Source organism: Brachyhypopomus gauderio, chromosome 20 (assembly GCF_052324685.1).
Source record: "Brachyhypopomus gauderio isolate BG-103 chromosome 20, BGAUD_0.2, whole genome shotgun sequence".
Classification (NCBI taxonomy): Eukaryota; Metazoa; Chordata; class Actinopteri; order Gymnotiformes; family Hypopomidae; genus Brachyhypopomus; species Brachyhypopomus gauderio.
This window is the reverse complement of record NC_135230.1, coordinates 2,836,299-2,859,359: the sequence shown is the minus strand read 5'-3', so window position 1 is coordinate 2,859,359 and position 23,061 is coordinate 2,836,299. Positions and strand designations below refer to the sequence as shown.

At 45.3% G+C, this 23,061-nt stretch overlaps 1 protein-coding gene across 4 annotated transcripts; it reads right to left on the bottom strand.

Moving 5' to 3' along the window:
* Positions 1-788: 788 nt before the first annotated feature.
* Positions 789-21,172, bottom strand: LOC143484270 (axin-1-like). Of its 4 annotated transcripts, XM_076982912.1 has the most exons (11): positions 20,441-21,172; positions 16,084-16,210; positions 13,151-14,019; positions 11,994-12,128; positions 11,679-11,775; positions 10,147-10,284; positions 7,851-8,245; positions 4,874-5,068; positions 4,617-4,751; positions 1,188-1,343; positions 789-1,080 (listed from the first exon to the last, which is right to left on the bottom strand). In XM_076982912.1, the coding sequence occupies exons 3-11, from the start codon at positions 13,981-13,983 to the stop codon at positions 954-956; spliced, it is 2,211 nt and encodes a 736-aa protein (XP_076839027.1). In that variant the 5' UTR covers positions 13,984-14,019; positions 16,084-16,210; positions 20,441-21,172; the 3' UTR covers positions 789-953. The 4 variants fall into 4 exon arrangements, with proteins under 4 accessions (XP_076839027.1, XP_076839026.1, XP_076839025.1 ...); XM_076982911.1 differs by lacking the exon at positions 20,441-21,172 and having other exon boundaries at positions 16,084-16,705; XM_076982910.1 differs by lacking the exons at positions 16,084-16,210; positions 20,441-21,172 and adding an exon at positions 15,076-15,232.
* Positions 21,173-23,061: the final 1,889 nt, after the last annotated feature.

Here is a 23,061-nt window from a genome sequence, read left to right as displayed (position 1 = left end):
AGGTAGTGAGGTAGTGTGGTTACTGTCTTCCATACAGACGGTGATAGGTAGTGAGGTAGTGTGGTTACTGTCTTCCATACAGACGGTGATAGCTAGTGAGGTAGTGTGGTTACTGTCTTCCATACAGACGGTGATAGCTAGTGAGGTAGTGTGGTTACTGTCTTCCATACAGACGGTGATAGCTAGTGAGGTAGTGTGGTTACTGTCTTCCATACAGACGGTGATAGCTAGTGAGGTAGTGTGGTTACTGTCTTCCATACAGATGGTGATAGCTAGTGCGGTAGTGTGGTTACTGTCTTCCATACAGACGGTGATAGCTAGTGAGGTAGTGTGGTTACTGTCTTCCATACAGACGGTGATAGCTAGTGCGGTAGTGTGGTTACTGTCTTCCATACAGACGGTGATAGGTAGTGAGGTAGTGTGGTTACTGTCTTCCATACAGACGGTGATAGCTAGTGAGGTAGTGTGGTTACTGTCTTCCATACAGACGGTGATAGCTAGTGAGGTAGTGTGGTTACTGTCTTCCATACAGACGGTGATAGCTAGTGAGGTAGTGTGGTTACTGTCTTCCGTACAGACGGTGATAGCTAGTGAGGTCAGCATGTGCAGTTTGATTCGCTTATGCAGAACACAGATTCAGCTCCTCAGCTCCTCAGTCATATTTAATACTGAAAGAGCTCAATTCAATGCTTTTTGCAATGCTAGATCAATTTAATTTCAAAACAGATATCATATATTACTGTCCACCACTCAAAGCAAACCAAACCAAACAAAACCCTCCACATAGGTCAGTGTTTACATAGCAGCACCTTTATTTAAAAATGATAAAAACAGATACACACACACACACACCTGGCTCTGAACAGCAGTATCAACATAAGGGACAGTCTGTGTGTGCGTGCTGCCCTAGCTATGGAGTGTACACGGGGTGTGTGTGCACTACAGCGCCCCCTTCAGTCGATTCGCTCCACCTTCCCGATGATCTTCTCCTGGAAGACGGGGAGCACGGCGTGGTCCTCACGCACCTCCTCGTACACCACACCGCAGTCAAACTCTTCACTCACCTTCTTGAAGTAGAACCTGAGAACATAACAGATGATCTTACTCCACACCATTCACACAGGAGCACCGTACGTCCAACCACGCCAGAAACCCTGCCCTGCGTATTATACGCCACTCACGCTGACCTGTACGCCTCTTTCTTGGTCAGCAGCTCTTTGAACTGTCCGAGGGTCACGACCCGACCCCTCACAGAGGTGCGGTAGGGAATGGGCTCCCCGCAGAAGTAATACGCCACCGTGATGACGTCACACACAGCCCTCCGTCTGCTGCTGGACTTCAGTCTGGGGGGGGGGGGAGAGCACGTCACAGTTCAGCACCGATACACGCACATGAACACGCCCATGAACACGTCACAGTTCAGCACCGATACACGCACATGAACACGCACATGAACACGCCCATGAACACGTCACAGTTCAGCACCGATACACGCACATGAACACACCCATGAACACGCCCATGAACACGTCACAGTTCAGCACCGATACACACCCATGAACACGCCCATAAACACGCCACAGTTCAGCACCGATACACGCACATGAACACGTCACAGTTCAGCACCGATACACACCCATGAACACGCCCATGAACACGCCACAGTTCAGCACCGATACACACCCATGAACACGTCATAGTTCAGCACCGATACACACCCATGAACACGCCCATGAACACGTCATAGTTCAGCACCGATACACGCACATAGGGTTGCAGCGGTAACCGGTTTCACGGTATACCACGGTATTAAAATGCACGGTTATCATACCGTGTGCGTTTGCTTATTACCGGTAAAAAGCAAGCCAGCGGAGAAACTGACCCGCGCATGCGCAACTCCGCTCCGGTTCAGCTACTCAGCACACAGCGGTGAGAATGGCAGAAAGTGCATCAGACTTAACACATTTTTTAACAAAAAAAAAAGCTAAACTAAAATCAGTGGCGAAAATGACGTAATCGCGGTGGCTCCGCCCGTGCGCGAGGGTCTCGCGCGCTGTCGATTCGCGAGGTCGTGCACCTCTCGAATTTTGTAACTAATGAACAAAGTCATGTTTGCAGGATTCATACACGTTTAAAAGGTGGAATTAAAACACTTGTACGTCACTTTAAAGGTCCGTTTCAATATTTCCCAGCACCTTAAACTTAATTAAGTTAAATATTTATACATATACTCGAAATAATTCGCTTTTTCATCACATTATTTAATGGTTGTTTATTTCCAAAACGCCCAATCTTCACGTCTTCACGTTCTCTCATGTTTCGTCCTGGAATTAAAAGAGGCTCGTATTTGTTAACGTAAGACAAAAGAACTGTGCGGAGTCGCTTGCTACGGTCACTAGTGAAAGTATAAACCTAGCTTTTTATGGTCCTTGCTTTCACTGGATGTGAAAGACGCTATTAATTTACATGCGTTCAAATTCTAACGTACCTGTTTTTGATATGTTAAAACCAGACTCGGTGTGAAAACCTTAAAATAGACATCTCTATTGTGATGATGTCAGAAATAAATCCTCTCTTCCTGCAGTATCTGTTATAGTTATAGTTGTATAGTTGTACTGCCAAGTTATATTCCAACTTGGCAGTACAACGGACGTTTACAACAGTTGTTGATCAGACACTGACCCAGGCTCAGTTTATCAGATATTAAATAATTTAAACTTAAATAATTGTACTGAAATCCATGATTTAGGTTTCTCTAATTTTGCAGTATTTATATAAACATGTGTACGGCTTATTTTTTTAAAGGACACATTTTGTATACAATAGTTCCAGGTTTCTACAATAAATAGTTAATTGAACAAAAATAACTTGTTGTAATTTCTTTAAGGGTCGGTGTATCTTTTAATAATATACAAACTAACTGTGATACCGTGATAACCGTGATACCGCGGTATTTTCTGAGACGGTTATCATACCGTGAAAATCTCATACCGTTGCAACCCTACACGCACATGAACACGCCATAGTTCAGCACCGATACACGCACATGAACACGCCATAGTTCAGCACCGATACACGCACATGAACACGTCACAGTTCAGCACCGATTTTTTAGGTCTCAAAAGTAGGACATGTCCGGGAAAAAGAGGATGTCTGGTCACCCTACCTCTAAGTGAACCGCGCGCGACTTACGAGGCATACCGAGAACACACTTCACAGAAACACTCACGAAGGAATATAAAGGACCACAGCGATTATGAAAGGAAAACACGTTTATATAAGTATGAATGCTGAAGTAATACAAGGCACAGAAAACACGGCAGAGACTAAAGTAAACGAGCACTACAAAACACAACGACAAATTAACACCGGACCATCATGAACACGTCATAGTTCAGCACCGATACACACCCATGAACACGCCCATGAACACGTCATAGTTCAGCACCGATACACGCACATGAACACGCCATAGTTCAGCACCGATACACGCACATGAACACGTCACAGTTCAGCACCGATACACACCCATGAACACGCCCATGAACACGCCACAGTTCAGCACCGATACACACCCATGAACACGTCATAGTTCAGCACCGATACACGCACATGAACACGCCCATGAACACGTCATAGTTCAGCACCGATACACGCACATAAACACGCCACAGTTCAGCACTGATACACACCCATGAACACGCCCATGAACACGTCATAGTTCAGCACCGATACACGCACATGAACACGCCCATGAACACGTACAGTTCAGCACAGATACACGCACATGAACACGCACATGAACACGTCATAGTTCAGCACAGATACACGCCCATGAACACGTCATAGTTCAGCACAGATACACGCACATGAACACGCCCATGAACACGTCATAGTTCAGCACAGATACACGCACATGAACACGCACATGAACACGTCACAGTTCAGCACCGATACACACCCATGAACACGTCATAGTTCAGCACCGATACACACCCATGAACACGTCATAGTTCAGCACCGATACACGCACATGAACACGCCCATGAACACGTCATAGTTCAGCACCGATACACACCCATGAACACGCCCATGAACACGTCATAGTTCAGCACCGATACACACCCATGAACACGCCCATGAACACGTCATAGTTCAGCACCGATACACACCCATGAACACGTCATAGTTCAGCACCGATACACATCCATGAACACACCCATGAACACGTCATAGTTCAGCACCGATACACACCCATGAACACACCCATGAACACGTCATAGTTCAGCACCGATACACATCCATGAACACACCCATGAACACGTCATAGTTCAGCACCGATACACACCCATGAACACGTGATAGTTCAGCACCGATACACATCCAGGCTCATGTGTCACAGTTCAACCTGCGCGTCCATGCTGATATACACACACACACACACACACACACACACACACACACACTCACTCACTCAATCACAGCTCCCCCACACATCCTCTACTCACTCACACACACACACTCACAAACACACACACACACACACACACTCACTCAATCACAGCTCCCCCACACATCCTCTACTCTCTCACACACACACACACACACACACACACCTCTGTTTGCTATGCTGAGCAGATCTACGCCTCTCATCCTCCAGCCTCTGCCTCGCCTCCTCTGATTGGTTGGAGGCGGAGCCTGGGTCATATCGGTCACTCCCACTCGCCCACCCTGGACGAATGCAGGAGGAGCTAGAAAGACAGTTGCACAGTGAATCATTTACATAAGCATACATGAGCATATATACACATGTCTGAGTATAACACATATACTGTATGAGTGTTAATGTGTACACACACACACACACACACACCTCTTCCTGTGGCGTGTGCTCTCTCTCTCTCCATCAAGCATCCACTGAAGAATCTGCTGTTTTTGTTCCGCCTCCTCTGAAAGATCCAAGCCCCGCCCATCCAGACCACGCCCATCCAGACCACGCTCACCAACGTCACACGCCTCATCACTCTTAGCCTGCCCGTTCCGTCTGGACAACGAGTTGAGCCGACTGCTGCTTACACACACACACACACACACACACACACACACACACACACACAATTAACAAACACATTCATACAAATCATCATACTTTATCTAGTACCATTTAAAACAGGTTTCCAAACTGCAGAGATAGTTGAGTGTCCTCTCCTTCTCATTAATGGAAGAGAAAGTCTGATCATTTATATAAGACAGAGAAGACATGCAGATTAAATAATGGAGGACCCAGAATGAAGCCGTGTGCGAGTACTGAGTTCACAGTGTGCTGTGAGAGTGCACAGTGTGCTGTGAGAGTGCACAGTGTGCTGTGAGAGTGCACAGTGTACTGTATATAGTATACAGTGTACTGTGCTGCAGTCTGTGGGAGTACACAGAGCAACTCCGGTATTACTACCTGGAAAAGGGTTCATACACCTTTTCCAAGGTCAAATTCAAGTAGTTTTAAAACACTTTCAAAGCTCCATTTTCAATATATTCCATCACCTTAAAGCTATAGTAAATTATATATTTATGCAAAGACACACATACTCAAAATGAAGGACTCACTTTAAAAGAGAAGGTGCCGTGCTTGGTATTAGCAGAAGAATGTATTACATAAGCTAGGTGGCTTATTAAGATAGCTAAGCTATAAGTCACATATTAAGCTTATATCTTGAAGCATTTTCATGGATTTCAAGCACCTGTACGAACCCTGAGTAGATTTGAACCAGTTAAACACGGCCAGAGAAGTTTCCTAGACTGCTACATAAATACAAACACAAAAATTAGCCAAATGTCTCATCAGCCTACACTCATGAATACTACCACGTACACTCATGAATACTACCACGTACACTCATGAATACTACCACGTACACTCATGAATACCACCACGTACACTCATGAATACCACCACGTACACTCATGAATACTACCACGTACACTCATGAATACTACCACGTACACTCATGAATACTACCACGTACACTCTTGAATACTACCACATAATCACTTGTGACTGTTATACAAAGAACTGTGATTGACGCTGGTCTTTTTGTTCAGCTTATGCTTTGTACTGTGTAGTCCTAGACAACATATTGTAAAAGTGCCTCAAAACAATTAATTAATTCAGAAAGATACTTGATATTATTCTAAAATCAAGCAACAGACAACACAAAGCCAAGCTTCTATTCAGATATTCACCTAACCCAAAACTAATCCTAACAGAACCCCAATACGGCCCCTAACACCCTAATACGGCCCCTAATACAACCCAATACGACCACTAATATGGTCCTTAACAACAAAAAAAAAGGTTTAACAATTTATGTGACAAACAGTGAAAAGGTGTTTTTCAACAATTAAAACAATGTAACAAATACTGTATGACACAAGGTCTGCCTGCACGGTGCAGTAATTCTAAACACACTTGATTTAAACAGATCACAATTTAGCATTTGTACTAATAATCACCAGCTCAAACTTTCCCAGAAGCTGCATCTGTATGGGTGTGTTTCTGATACGAGTCACTAGATCACCAGAGGGGCCAATTACAGCAGCCCACCAGAGGGGCCCACCAGAGGGGTATACTAGAGGGGTATACTAGAGGGGCCAATTACAGCAGCCCACCAGAGGGGCCCACCAGAGGGGTATACTAGAGGGGTATACTAGAGGGGCCAATTACAGCAGCCCACCAGGCCACACTGAACCTCGTAATGTTGCTTTGTAAAACTGAAAAAACATATATGATGAGCAGGGGTGTAACAGTACACAAACTTCAAGGTTCAGTTCACACCACAGTATGGACCCCACAGTTGGGTAAGAATTCAGTACTAATACATACTACTACAGCCTACTACATACTCAGAGTATCTGCACATTTTTTAATCTCAAATTCAATGACTTTTAAGACCTTTTTAATACCTCTCACAAGAAAAAATAATACTATTACTGGGGATGCAGGTGTGTTCCACATCGTTGACGGGGGGGGGGGGGGTTGGCGAACGAAAAATGTTGCCGTTGTTGAGGCTGTATACTCCAACGCTAGGAATCTAGCACTAGGACCCTGGAGCGGTTTTTTTCTGCAATAGCGCTAGATTCGGCAAAGTTCACATCGCGCCAGAACAACTGAACAACACACACTTATAATAATTTAATGCCTCCCCTCATAAAATTCCAGACATTTTAAGACATTTTTAGGCCTTGAATATGGAAAACTAAATTTAAGACATTTTAAGACTTTTTAAGGACCCGCGGGTACCCTGATACTACTATAGCCTAATACATACTACTACAGCCTACTACATACTACTCGTGTACTGATTGGCCCCAAATCAGTAACCATTATGTAGTATATCACCAAAATGAATTTTTTGAGTATGCAAAATGTCCTCGGATGATGTATTAGATCTAGTATACAAACAGAGTTTCTTCATGATGAACAGCATCCTGTCGGGAATCTACTGCATTAATCAAACAGATTGGGGAACATCTATTTTACAATTTACACAAAACAAAATCATGAAGTGAAATTAAGCAAATGTGAAATGTGCAAAATAACATTAGACAGGACAGAGGCTGCAGTAACAACCACTCTCACCCGCACAACTATTTACACACACAATTCACACGTGCTGCAGAAACTCAATTAAAGAAAACTCATCAACACTCAACAAACACACTACACACAGTACACAACTCTGACCACACAAACAGCTGAATATCCTTAGACCATTTCTACGTGTGTTGTGAAATGATTAAAATGATAAACAGTAACATTACACACGGTCTCTGAAACAAATATGGACACTGACCTGTATGCCTGTTCCTCACTCTGATTGGTCCCTTCTATCATGCTTAAGCCATCACTATAGCAACGCCCTCGGTTTCCATAGTAATGGGAGCCTCCATTCCAGGCATAAGTGGTCTGTTGGTCTGCGTCTACAGGCAGTGTGTGTGGCTGCGTGTGTGTGTGGTGTGTGTGTTTCTGAGTAAACGCGTGGGAGGGGTTTCTGGGTGACTGGTATCCTGGTGTCCTCATGACCCTCTGAACATGGTCGTCGAGGATACTCTCAGGGTTATCGTCATGAGTGTCACGGGATTGGCTAACGGCATGTGCTGTATCCCGGTGACAGACGTGGGTGTGGCCAGTCTTAGAGGTGGATAATGAGGTTGCCATAGACACATCAGCATCATCACACTCTTCTTCCTGTTGAAGGAGAAAATAATATGAAACACAAAGTTTTGACATTAGAATTCATGAAACTTACTCCTCTTCCTAGACACACACACACACCCACCCACCATGTAGACCCCCCCACACACACACCCACCATGTAGACCCCCCACACACACACCCACCCACCATGTAGACCCCCCACACACACACCCACCATGTAGACCCCCCCACACACACCCACCATGTAGACCCTCCCCACACACACACCATGTAGACCCCCCCCCACACACACCATGTAGACCCCCCCACACACACACACACACCCACCATGTAGACCCCCCCACACCCCCACCATGTAGACCCCCCACACACACACCCACCATGTAGACCCCCCCACACACACCCACCATGTAGACCCTCCCCACACACACACCATGTAGACCCCCCCCCCCCACACACACCATGTAGACCCCCCCACACACACACACACACACCCACCATGTAGACCCCCCCACACCCCCACCATGTAGACCCCCCCACACACACCCACCATGTAGACCACCCAAACACACACACCATGTAGACCACCCAAACACACACACCATGTAGACCACCCAAACACACACACCCACCATGTAGACCCCCCCCCCACATACACACGCCATGCAGACCACCCAAACACACACACCCACCATGTAGACCCCCTCCCACATACACACGCCATGCAGAGCCCCACAAACACACACCATGTAGACCCCCACACACATACACACCATGTAGACCCACACACACAACCACCATGTAGACCCCCCCACACACACAACCACCATGTAGACCCCCCCCACACATACCCACCATGTAGACCCACCCCCCACACAGACACATACACCATGTAGACACCATGTAGACCCCCCCCCCCCACACACACACACACACACACACCATGTAGACCCCCCCCCCACACACACACCATGTAGACCCCCCCCACACACACGCGCACCATGTAGACCCCCCCCCCACACACACCATGTAGACCCCCCACACACACACGCACACCATGTAGACCCCCCCCCACACACACGCACCATGTAGACCCCCCCACACACACAACCACCATGTAGACCCCCCCACACACACACACAACCACCATGTAGACCCCCCCACACACACAACCACCATGTAGACCCCCACACACACAACCACCATGTAGACCCCCCCACACATACCCACCATGTAGACCCACCCCCCACACAGACACATACACCATGTAGACCCCCCCACACACACACACCATGTAGACCCCCCCACACACACACCATGTAGACCCCCCCCCACACACACGCGCACCATGTAGACCCCCCCACACACACGCGCACCATGTAGACCCCCCCCACACACACGCACACCATGTAGACCCCCCCACACACACGCACCATGTAGACCCCCCCCACACACACGCACCATGTAGACCCCCCCCCACACACACGCACCATGTAGACCCCCCACACACACACCATGTAGACCCCCCACACACACACACACACCATGTAGACCCCCCCCCACACACACACCACACACACACACACCATGTAGACCCCCCCCCACACACACACCATGTAGACCCCCCCCACACACACGCGCACCATGTAGACCCCCCCACACGCACGCACACCATGTAGACCCCCCACACACACACACCATGTAGACCCCCCCCCACACACACACCATGTAGACCCTCCCCACACACACACACACACACATACACATACACATACACACACACACACACACACACACATACACACACACATACACACACACACACACACACACACACACACACACACACACACACACATACACACACACACACACCATGTAGACCCCCCCCCCCCCCCCCCCCACACACACACACACACACACACACACACCATGCGGACTCTGTGGAGTTGTTCTTCCAGGCGTCTGAGGTTCTCTCTCTCTCGCTGGACGAGCTCCAGACGGCTAATCAGCTCGGCTGCAAATTTCTGTGGTTCCACATGGATGTCCTTTGGCATACGGTGGGTCCGCTATATACACACACACACACACACACACACACACACACACACACACACACACACACACACACACACACACACAATAAAATTGCTTAGAGGAGACTCTACAGCACTACAAACTGGCACTGAATGGATCAGTTCTAGAACAGCAGGGTACAGTTACACAGACATGAGGTACAGGGGCACACGCTCAACACTCACGTGAGGTACAGGGACACACGCTCAACACTCACGTGAGGTACAGGGGCACACGCTCAACACTCACGTGAGGTACAGGGGCACACGCTCAACACTCACGTGAGGTACAGGGGCACACGCTCAACACTCACGTGAGGTACAGGGGCACACGCTCAACACTCACGTGAGGTACAGGGGCACACGCTCAACACTCACGTGAGGTACAGGGGCACACGCTCAACACTCACGTGAGGTACAGGGGCACACGCTCAACACTCACGTGAGGTACAGGGGCACACGCTCAACACTCACGTGAGGTACAGGGGCACACGCTCAACACTCACGTGAGGTACAGGGGCACACGCTCAACACTCACGTGAGGTACAGGGACACACTCTCAACACTCACGTGAGGTACAGGGGCACACGCTCAACACTCACGTGAGGTACAGGGGCACACGCTCAACACTCACGTGAGGTACAGGGGCACACGCTCAACACTCACGTGAGGTACAGGGGCACACGCTCAACACTCACGTGAGGAACAGGGACACACGCTCAACACTCACGTGAGGTACAGGGGCACACGCTCAACACTCACGTGAGGTACAGGGGCACACGCTCAACACTCACGTGAGGTACAGGGGCACACGCTCAACACTCACGTGAGGTACAGGGGCACACGCTCAACACTCACGTGAGGTAGGGGGACACACGCTCAACACTCACGTGAGGTAGGGGGACACACGCTCAACACTCACGTGAGGTGGGGGGGACAGATACTCACAGGTACGCGAGGTAGGGGGGGACAGATACTCACAGGTCTGCGAGGTAGGGGGGGACAGATACTCACATGTACGCGAGGTAGGGGGGACAGATACTCACATGTACGCGAGGTAGGGGGGACAGATACTCACAGGTACGTGAGGTAGGGGGACAGATACTCACAGGTACGTGAGGTAGGGGGACAGATACTCACAGGTACGTGAGGTAGGGGGACAGATACTCACAGGTACGTGAGGTAGGGGGACAGATACTCACAGGTACGTGAGGTAGGGGGACAGATACTCACAGGTACGTGAGGTAGGGGGACAGATACTCACAGGTACGTGAGGTAGGGGGACAGATACTCACAGGTACGTGAGGTAGGGGGACAGATACTCACAGGTATGTGAGGCAGGGGGACAGATACTCACAGGTACGTGAGGTAGGGGGACAGATACTCACAGGTATGTGAGGCAGGGGGACATGGCCGTTGGCTCTGACACTTTCCTGCATGTGTCTGCGCTGACGTTTATGAATTTGATATGGGGGAATTCCATCACTATGGAAGGAGAGAGGGAGAGAGATAAATAAAGGGAGAGAGGGGGAGAGAGGGAGAGAGAGAGAGACCAAGGGAGAGGGGGAGAAAGAGAGAAAGGGAGAGGGGGGAAGAGAGACATGTTTACTGTTCTGATCATTCATGTCAGATGTTTAATATAAAACTGAAGACATTTACAATGACTAGGTAACAGGAAGATGAGACTGTGTGTGTGTACATACACACTGCTGTCAGTCAAAGATATGGTGTCAGCGTCACTGGACAGACTCTGGAGCTCAGAGTCATTGGTGCTGGTCAGTGGGGCACGAGAAAAGCCACTGTTGACGTAATAAGGGTTAACCAACTCCATCCCACACCTATACAGACAGGGAGAGATGATACAGCTTCATACACTCACACATGATACAGCTTCATACACTCACACATGATACAGCTTCATACACTCACACACGCCTGTCACATTATGACTGGCTTCCTGCAGCACTCTTATTGACTCTGACCAGTTGCGCATTTCATTTACATTTAGGGCATTTAGCCAACGCACTTAGCCAGAGCGACTGACAGAGTGCTTTGCATCAGCACAAAATTCATCCTGGATAGTAGCACAGATAAAGCAGAAATTCATTAAAATGCAATTACATCAAAATAATTACAGAGAGTCTGAACACGACCAACAGTCATGTCATACAATCACAGAGCACCTGACCAGACAGTAACCCATAATAACCAATAACCTCCTCGTGATCTTAGAGTGTAAAGCTCTTTACGCTTTACACACATGCCAGTACTATTAGTGGAGTGGTTGGCCGTTTTACTCAGCGATACTGGTGTTTCTGTGACCCGATGTGGCCGATTTTTCAATTGATGAAATACAACATACAATTTTAAGAAATAATAATAGGTGCTTAACTTAGAAACATGAACATTTATTAAGACATAGTTATCAACTGCAATTAACAAAATAAAAATGCATAAACTAAATGACTGTGTCCAGGTAGTAAAATATAATTAAGAGTGTCCAATTAAATGTACTGAGCTTTGGCAGTTAAGAAATCAAGTCTTTCTTTATTTTCTCTCAGAAAACTTTGCATACAGCATTGGCAATGTTGTACGGACACACGTCAGTGGGTAGTGAAATGGCCAGATGCTCACAAGGGGGCGCTCTAACACTGACAGGACTACCTGTGTTGTGCCCAAAAGCATTTTTATTATGGTCCTCCTGAGTGCACGTGTTGGCCAGTTATCTCCACATCTCGTACACCAAATAATTTACCAACAAAATAATTAGAAACCATAGAAAGACTCGATCTGATGCAACACTGGGATCCACCATTTGTTCTGATTTGTGTGTGTTTCATCTTTATTATCAGACACTCACCTGCCCCAGTGATCCGGCGCTGTCCAATCAGCTACCCCAGACTTGGTCTCCTTTAGCAGCATCGGAGTGACATCACGGGTGTGGCTGCAGTCTGGCTCAGGCCCCGCCCACTCCTTATCCTCCACCAGCATGGGGAGGTATCCCGGCAGCAGGGTCTCCTGGTTGCCACGCAACGAAGGAAGCTGTGAGGCGGTCCTGCCGTTGTGGGCGTGGCCGAGGTAGAGGTCGGAGGTGAGGAAGAGCGGGTAGGTGTGCTCCTCCATCAAGGCCTGAACCTCCACCTGCGCCTGCTCGAACAGCGACGAGTCCAGCTGCCCCCGACACACGCATCCCCGGATGAAGGCCTTGGTCGCTGGCTTTATCTTCCTGGCCACGATCCCGCCCCCGGCCCCGCCCCTGTCCGCAATGTACTTCCTGTAGATGGCTTTCGCGAGCTTGAGCCGTCGCCCGTCCGATCCGGCCTCTGCCGGAAGCTTCCGGAAACCGCTGCAGGCAAACCAGAAGTCGAGCGGGTCGGCACTCGCCTCCTGCTGCAGGAAAGAGCGGAAGAGGGCGGTGCCGTCCTCATCGTCTAGCAACGAGTGCAAAGACTCCGCCCATCGTAGGTGTGCTAGCGGAGGTGAGGCGCTGCCTTCTGGCTCATAACCCAGGTCCACGTCGGGGCGGCGGGGGGTGGCCACCACACTCTCGCCCCGCACAGGGTCACCCTTGGCGGGGTACGGGACACACGGGACCACGTCGCTGTCCTCCTCTCCTGGAACAGGGGGACGGGGGGCGTCCTCGTTAAAATGGCTGGCCAGGTCACCATGGAGACTTCGTACTCTCAAGCTCATTGCAGTGTATGGTTTGCGGAGACAATCAGGGGTGAGCTGAGAGAGAGAGAGAGGAAGAGAGAGAGAACGGAGCAACCAAACCTAAATAACTCCAGATGGGACACATTTTACTTCTTCCAGTCTGAACAGACATAAATATGATTCTCCAGCATTCAAAGTTCATTCTAAATGACTACACTACTTCAGTGTGTCTGCTCGCTAACATGGTGTGGGATTAGAGGATCTAATCTAAATTTATTGTTATCCTTGGGATTTAATCTACTTTTTGTCATGTACCTACAAACATGTAAAGGGGTCAATTTTCTGAGTAGTATCACATTACGAGCACAAACATTAACTAAAACTAAGATGGTCATAACTAACAAATGGCAGACACTAGCAAGTCCTCACACACACGCATACATACATACATACACACACACCCACACACACACACAGCTTTTGTTTCAGCTGGGAGGAGGTGGAACAACCAACTCCACACGGGCCTTGGTTAACCAAAAAAACAGGTTCTTTATCCATCATTACAAGAGGTAATGATATGAATAAATACAAGACTCAAAGTCAGCGACTTAGACTCCACACACGAAGCCACAGTAACAGACTGTGCCACACACACCTGGTTACACACACACACCGGGTTACACACACCGGAATATAAACACACCTGGTTACACACACACAGACCGGGTTATAAACACACCTGGTTACACACACACACCGGATTATAAACACACCGGGTTACACACACACTGAATTACACACACACACCGGGTTACACACACACACACACCGGAATATAAACACACCTGGTTACACACACACACACACACACACACACACACACACACACACACACATACACACACCGGGTTATAAACACATCTGGTTACACACACACCAGGTTACACACACACCGGATTATAAACACACACACACACACTGGATTATAAACACACCGGGTTACACACACCGGGTTACACACACACACACACACACACACACACACACACCATGTTAGCAAGCTAGCGAGCTATAATCGCCCGTCTACGTACGTCTGTGCTCCAACATTAAGCCCTCTGATAAGTTTCATACCCCAGAACTGCGGTTCTCCGGCGGCACTGAGTCTGCTGGAAACGTTCTATCATCTCCAACTTGATTCAGAGACTCTCATAATCCCGCATGAACACAATAAACACTCCTCATCAAAGCAGCCGCACGAGAACAACGTCTGCGCCTGCGTGAGCTTGCGTTCGACGTACAGCGCGACCCCGCCCCCTCACAGCGCGACCACGCCCCTCCACTCCGCGGGTCCCTACCTAGACACACGCCCATTTGAAATTAATGAATAGAAAAATTACTCAAATCAAAACAAACGGGCAAATCGTAACATCCTAAATTAGGTTTCGTCCGAAACTGTCTATTGTACGTAGTTTTATGATATAAAAAGATACGTATTTACGCAATCATGCTGAAATCTGATACACACCTACCTTAATGGTAAAGGGATTTAACAATTATTCACTTACCGATAAGGTAGGTGTGTATCAGATTTCATATTATAAAAACTAGTTTTGTCTCATATATAAGCAAGACAAAGTGCTGTTTTATATTTTGTCAGGCTGTAAAGTAGAACGCATATATATTCATTTAACGAACTACATAAATACAGAACAGTGTTTAATTAATTGCAAAACGTCAATTGAACATGGTGTGAGTAAAACACGGAGCAAACGCGTTGTGGCGTCTCTGTTCAGGCTCACGTTGTTCAACATGCATCTCCATAGACATACGGTGCTTCCTCATACTTTACCATTTCACTGGGGTTTTTTTTTAAAGATTTTTAAAATAATCATCAGCAATGCTAGTCTAACGTTTTTACACTTGCTGCTGTCTTAGCCAATGACATAAAAACCTGTTCTGTAAATTGATATAATAGTGAAGAAAATAGGCATACTCAATGTCTGGTGAAATATAAATTTGTCTTATTTTTCAGACACACGAATAAGAATATGAATATGTCTCAGTCCTGTTGTAACGTAGTAGCACACCTATCTAGAAAAACAGCATCCAATGTGAGGTAGTAACATAACATCTACGTACCTCCAGAACATCTCAACCAGTTTAGAACAGCACTTCAGCGACCGGCAGAGAAGGAAGTGGTCTGCTAAAAGCAGTCAGTCAGAGGGAGGCTTTTCTTCTGGAATCTTCCCCACATGCCTGTGGCAGACTGAAGTGAGGTATCTTAGAGGTACAGTCAGAAGGTCATCTTGACCCAACACAGATGGAGAGCTGTCTGATGCCACTGCAGCTGAGTGGATAGGAGAAAGACAGGGGGGGTTGTCGAAAGCACAGGGTAGGAGTGTAGCTCTGGAACATTAACAAAGTCATGGGGGGGCAGACATGGGGGGCCAGAAGAAGAGCCTGACAGAGAGGAGTAGGTAAGAACTGAAAGAGATGGAAAGACAGGTTGGAGAAACAAGGAGCAATTGGTAGACAGGTAGAATATAAAATATATTAAGGGCGAGAGGAAAATAGAACAAGAGAGAGAGAGGTAGGAAAGAACAGAGTGAAAGAGAGGAGTTTGGACAGGAAAGAGAGAGGGAAATATAGGTAATGAAGAACAGAGAGATGCAAAGAAAGAGAGACAGGTATGAAAAAAACAGCAAGAAGGACACTGGTGAGGAGCAGGGCTGTAGAAATTAAGTGCCCACTTCATACATATTCATTACCTTAGTGCATATACACACTTACATATTCATTACCTTAGTGCATACACACACATACACTTACATATTCATTACCTTAGTGAATACACTCAGAGATGTGCGCACAAACTGCCCTGCGTTTCTCATAAAAACTGGACAAGCAACCCTTGGACTCTAGTGTGAATCCCACTGATTCATATACATTCGTGTATGCAAAGAGCACTGGTGCATTTACATTAGCATATTAAAATGATGCTCAATACAATGCAACTGGCATATAAAAATGTCCTTACACAACCTTTCAAATGAAGTGTATCAGACCTCCAGCCCACACAGAGGGCAGTGGTGCCAGTTGGAGGTGTTGGCAGAGATCACTGATCTGAGAGCAGTTTTCTGTTCAGATTTTAGTGATTCATATTCAGATTTTGTTGTAGAAGGCTGGTCTAATATCAGTAGAAGTCTGCCAACTTAGTGAAGAGTGGAATGAACCTCTTTCACATACTCATCACTGTCTTATTCCTCACATTCTTTTAAAATATTTTAAAATAGAACACAGAATAGAAAATGCTCTGATAAACAAAAGCAGAGAAAAAAAATTATACTTATAATATTTTTCTTTACAATTAATGTTTTTCCACGTTCGCTTAGAGTGAGAGGGGGGGAGGTGGTGAACGTAAAATGGACACAAATTAAGTATTATATCGCGATTGATCGATCACCGGTGGTTGGCGCCAGAGCGAACTAGTAACTCATTGAATCATATATGTGGATCAGAGATAAATAAACTAATTTTTTTTTCGGCGTGAGAAATCAGAAATGTGGCGTGAGAGCGTGTGAAAACGGTCAAATGCGTGTGTCTCACGCTCAATGCGTGAGAGTTGGCAACCCTGCATATAATATATACGCTAGCTGATGATAGCTAATGATACTTTATTGGTTTATTGGTGTTGATCGGCTGTGTTTTGACAGTCAAACACAAACACACGGGCAGCTAAGTTGACGCTTTGCTTAACATCTTATTTTAACTGTTCATTGTGTTAATAATATTGATCGTTCTATGAGACATGGATCCAGTAAAGTAATGTCTTGGGGTCAAGTTCTGTTTCAATTTGCTGCGGTAACAAACTTAGCTAACTTAGCTTCCTTAGCTAAGTGGCTAGTTACTAGCATTAACTTCCCTCATATTAGCAAATATTAGCAAATGTTAGCTAGTTAGTTATTCAGTTATTTAGCTGGTCAGATATTTTACTAGTTAAATTAGTTATGTTACTAAGGTTAGTTTTATGATGAATAAAAATGTAATGAATTTTTTTAAGTTTCAATGTAGTTGAAATGAATGGAAATGAATGTTTATGTTTATGATGTTTATGATGGATAATCATAGATTGCTAGCTAACATCTAAGCGTTTTCTTTTGTTATGTTTGTAAGCACTAACAACCGTATCCGGGGTTTGGGTGGAGACACTGCCCACAGTCTCTCCTACGCATGCTCTGGCTCTAACCCAAGATAGCTGCTTCCATGTTGGCCATCTTGATGGCTTGAAATATTCACAGTAGGAGTCAGTGTTGACATACCGTCAGTTGTATATACAGTCTATGGGGTATAAAGGGCTGTAATTTTTAGAGTATATTTTTAGAGGGCTGTAAGAGGGTGCGCTTGTATGTGTATAAAGGACTGTAGTTGTAAGAGACTGTAGTTTTGCTCCCTAAGACAATGAACTTAAGCTCCTTAAGACAATGAACATGACCTTTCAGATATCCACAGGAGAGAGGACCCCTTACTTATACTCATAAATCTCACATGAACCCATCTCTCTCTCTCTCTCTCTCTCTCTCTCTCTCTCTCTCTCTCTCTCTCTCTCTCTCTCTCTGTCTTTGACCCTGAGAGGGAAAGGGAAGGAAGCTAAAGATAAGGAAAAGACAGGAGAGGGAGGTGTGTGTGTGTGTGTGTGTGTGTGTGTGTGTGTGTGTGTGTGTGTGTGTGTGTGTGTGTGTGTGTGTGTGTGGAAGGTCACCCCACAGGGGGTCTAATGTGCACCAGCCGGTTGTCTCAGCATTCTGTAGCATCTGTCTCTGTCTTACCACTAAAACAACACACACACACACACACACACACACACACACACACACACACACACACACACACACACACACACACACACACACACAGAGGCAGAGAGTGAGTGTGAGAGAGTTTTAAGCCTGTATGCATGAATCAGGGACACACTCTTTAGTCCAGATTTCTATTGTATCTAATCAGTTGTCCATGAGACGAGATGTGTGCATTTGTGTGTGAGTGCACGTGAGTGAGAAACTAAGGGTTCAGAGAGATCTGAAATGTTTTCACAGATCGTTTTAATCTTTAGCTGAAGATGAACTCACTGACCAGACACAATAGAATTCTTCCATCCCAGAAAACACCAAAGACCAAAAAAGCTTATAGGGGTTTACTTCCCGCTGTTGTGGTGTGTGTGTGTGTGTGTGTGAGAGAGAGAGAGAGAGAGAGAGAGAGAGTGTGTATGTGTTGGTATGTGTTTGCGTATGTATGTGTGTTTGAGTGAGAGAGTATCCATGTGTCTGTGTGTGTGTGTATGAGACAGCGAGATGGAAGACAGTAAGGTTAGGGTTAGGGTTTGTGGGTGTGTGTGTGTGTGTTCGTGGGTGTGTTTGTGTGTGTGTGTTGTGTGTTCATGGGTGTGTTTGTGTGTGTGTGTGTGTGTGTGTTCATGGGTGTGTCTGTGTTTATATGTGTGTGTGTGTGTGATCATGGGTGTGTTTGTGTGTGTGTGTGTGTATTTGTATTGATATATGTGTTAGTATGAGAATGCTTATTAACATGTAAACCTCAAACCTGTGAGCTGTGCTGGACTAATTTCTAATTTTTTATATTTTTATCTTAAAAACCCTGCAAGCTAAACATTTATTTTCTCCCTGAATGTTTATGGTAGTATGGTTACAGTTGTGTGTGTGCATGTGTGTGTTAGTGAATGAGTGTGTGTGTGTAAGTGTGTGAGTGAGAGTGAGTGTGTGTGTGAGTAAGTGAGTGTGTGTGCAAGTGTGTGTGAGTGAGAGTGAGTGTGTGTGTGTGTGAGTAAGTGAGTGTGTGTGCAAGTGTGTGTGAGTGAGTGAGTGAGTGTGTGTGTGTGTGTGTGTGAGATGACCTCTCCTGCTGTTTGTCTTTTTGTGTTTATCGGGCTGAGTTTCTGTTCTGTGATTGGATTAGTTGCAGTGCATTGTGGGATATGACCCCTGTCAGTATAACTGCACTTAGACGACTCTGAGCACCAGTGTATGGTAAATGTTCTGGGGTTCCTTTAGTGTTTCTTGGGTATAGGCACAGGTGTTCATGGACAGATAGATTGTATGTATGAATGAATGAACATGTGTGTATGTGTTTCTGTAAGAGGGTAATGTGTGGGTGTATGTGTAAGTGTATAGCTTTTGAAGAGTGTGTGAGTGTATACATGGAGAGTGTGCTGGTGTGTGTGTGTATGTGAGAGTATATCTGGGGAGAGTGTGTGTGTGTGTGTGTGTGTGTGTGTGTGTGTGTGTGTGTGTGTGTGTGTGTGTGTATGTGTGTGAGTCTTGGGTTTTTTTAGCCTCAGCAGTCAAACCAATTGATGTGGTCCCTTTGAGCGGTTAGGGTCTCCCGCCCCCACGGAGAGAAAAGACTCGCAAAAGAAAGGAAAATATTTGAATTTTAAAGCGCACATAGTTCTCGCTGGTGTTCTTTGAGAACAGAGTGTACCTACCGTAGAAAACCCCTGACAGGAGGCTCTTCGTGCCGCCGCGGGCAACCGCCACTCTGGTGCAGACTTTCTACTTCGCAGTGGTCCAGGCGGCCATCTTTGATGAGGGAGCCGTGGTCTCCAGCAGGGAGCTCCCGACCTTCACACGGAGCTGTTCCTCTCATCTTCCCTCTTCTCCTCCGGTTCCTTTAGTTCTTTTCTTTCTCCCAGAGCTGTGCTGTGGCCACCAGACCTCTCGCCTCTGTCATGTCTCCACGCCCCCCGCTGACACCACAGACATTAACAGGATTTGGTGTGCTATCATTCATTTTATCCTCTCTTTTTGTCTCCAATCACACGCATACACACTCAGTTTCGCCACACATACACACACACAAACACACACGCATACACACACCCAAACACACACTCATACACACCCAAACACACACTCATATATACACACACAAGCGGACAAAGGCGTTCAGGTCTATTTGGAGCGTTGCTGGTGTCGTGTCGAGTCGTTGTGTCCGGTTGCCGCGTGATGACAGGCAGCTGTAGCCAGTGCCACTTGTGTGTACGTCTGTCAGAAACCTCGCCGTACTCCTGCTGTCTGGTGTAGTCCATGGTTCCAATGGGCTTCTACCAGAGAGCCGCGCAGAGCCTGGATGCTAACACGCCAACGCTGCTAATCCCATCTGAGTTCGTAAGATTGTAGTCCGACCGTGATGGAGGTAAGTGAAGATGGCCGCCTTACGCCCTCTTCCTCTTACTGCAGGGAGGGGCATGGGTGCGTCCCCCCACTCTACCACCCATCCATTATGTAGTTCATAACTACTGACTACATGTCCCACAATCCTCCACTGAACCAACACAGAGGGAATCCTCTTGAGAGCTTGGACCTTTCTGTCAGGGCTGTACTGATACACTAAAAGGATTAAAGCAAATCATTGATCATTGATTATTACAAATATGTCATTAATTATTTTTGACCCATGGTAATCAACACTGGCTATTACTGTGTAATTACAATGTAATGTAGCCGATGTAGTTATAGTGTAGTTATAATGTAGTGATGGAGTTATAATGTAGTCAATGTAGTCAATGTAGTTAGTGTAGTTATGTAGTTATAATGTAGTCAATGTAGTTGGTGTAGTTATGTAGTTATAATGTAGTCAATGTAGTTATAGTGTAGTTATAATGTAGTGATGGAGTTATAATGTAGTCAATGTAGTCAATGTAGTTAGTGTAGTTATGTAGTTATAATGTAGTCAATGTAGTCAATGTAGTTGGTGTAGTTATGTAGTTATAATGTAGTCAATGTAGTTATAGTGTAGTTATAATGTAGTGATGGAGTTATAATGTAGTCAATGTAGTTAGTGTAGTTATGTAGTTATAATGTAGTCAATGTAGTTAGTGTAGTTATAATGTAGTTATGTAGTTATAATGTAGTCAATGTAGTCAATGTAGTTTGTGTAGTTATGTAGTTATAATGTAGTCAATGTAGTTATAGTGTAGTTATGTAGTGACAATGTAGTGATTGAGTTATAATGTATATGTAGTGTAGTTATACTGTAGTGATGTAGTTATAATTTAATGATGAGTTATAGTAATGTAGTTATAATGAAGTTATGTAGTTTTACTGTAGTTATGTAATTATAATTTATTGGTGTTATAGTGTAGTTATGTAGTTATAGTGTAGTTATGTAGTTTTAGTGTAGTTATGTAATTATAATTTAGTGGTGTTATAGTGTAGTTATGTAGTTATAGTGTAATTATGTAGTTTTAGTGTAGTTATGTAATTATAATTTAGTGGTGTTATAGTGTAGTTATGTAGTTATAGTGTAATTATGTAGTTTTAGTGTATTTATGCAGTCATTCAGTATAGTGATCCAGAATTGCATTGTATACAAATTTTCACGTAAAAATAGAAAGTAGAAAGTCAAGTAATTACAATGTAATGTAGCCGATGTAGTTATAGTGTAGTTATAATGTAGTGATGGAGTTATAATGTAGTCAATGTAGTCAATGTAGTTAGTGTAGTTATGTAGTTATAATGTAGTCAATGTAGTTGGTGTAGTTATGTAGTTATAATGTAGTCAATGTAGTTATAGTGTAGTTATAATGTAGTGATGGAGTTATAATGTAGTCAATGTAGTCAATGTAGTCAATGTAGTTAGTGTAGTTATGTAGTTATAATGTAGTCAATGTAGTCAATGTAGTCAATGTAGTTGGTGTAGTTATGTAGTTATAATGTAGTCAATGTAGTTATAGTGTAGTTATAATGTAGTGATGGAGTTATAATGTAGTCAATGTAGTTAGTGTAGTTATAATGTAGTTATGTAGTTATAATGTAGTCAATGTAGTCAATGTAGTTTGTGTAGTTATGTAGTTATAATGTAGTCAATGTAGTTATAGTGTAGTTATGTAGTGACAATGTAGTGATGTAGTTATAATTTAATGATGAGTTATAGTAATGTAGTTATAATGAAGTTATGTAGTTTTACTGTAGTTATGTAATTATAATTTATTGGTGTTATAGTGTAGTTATGTAGTTATAGTGTAGTTATGTAGTTTTAGTGTAGTTATGTAATTATAATTTAGTGGTGTTATAGTGTAGTTATGTAGTTATAGTGTAATTATGT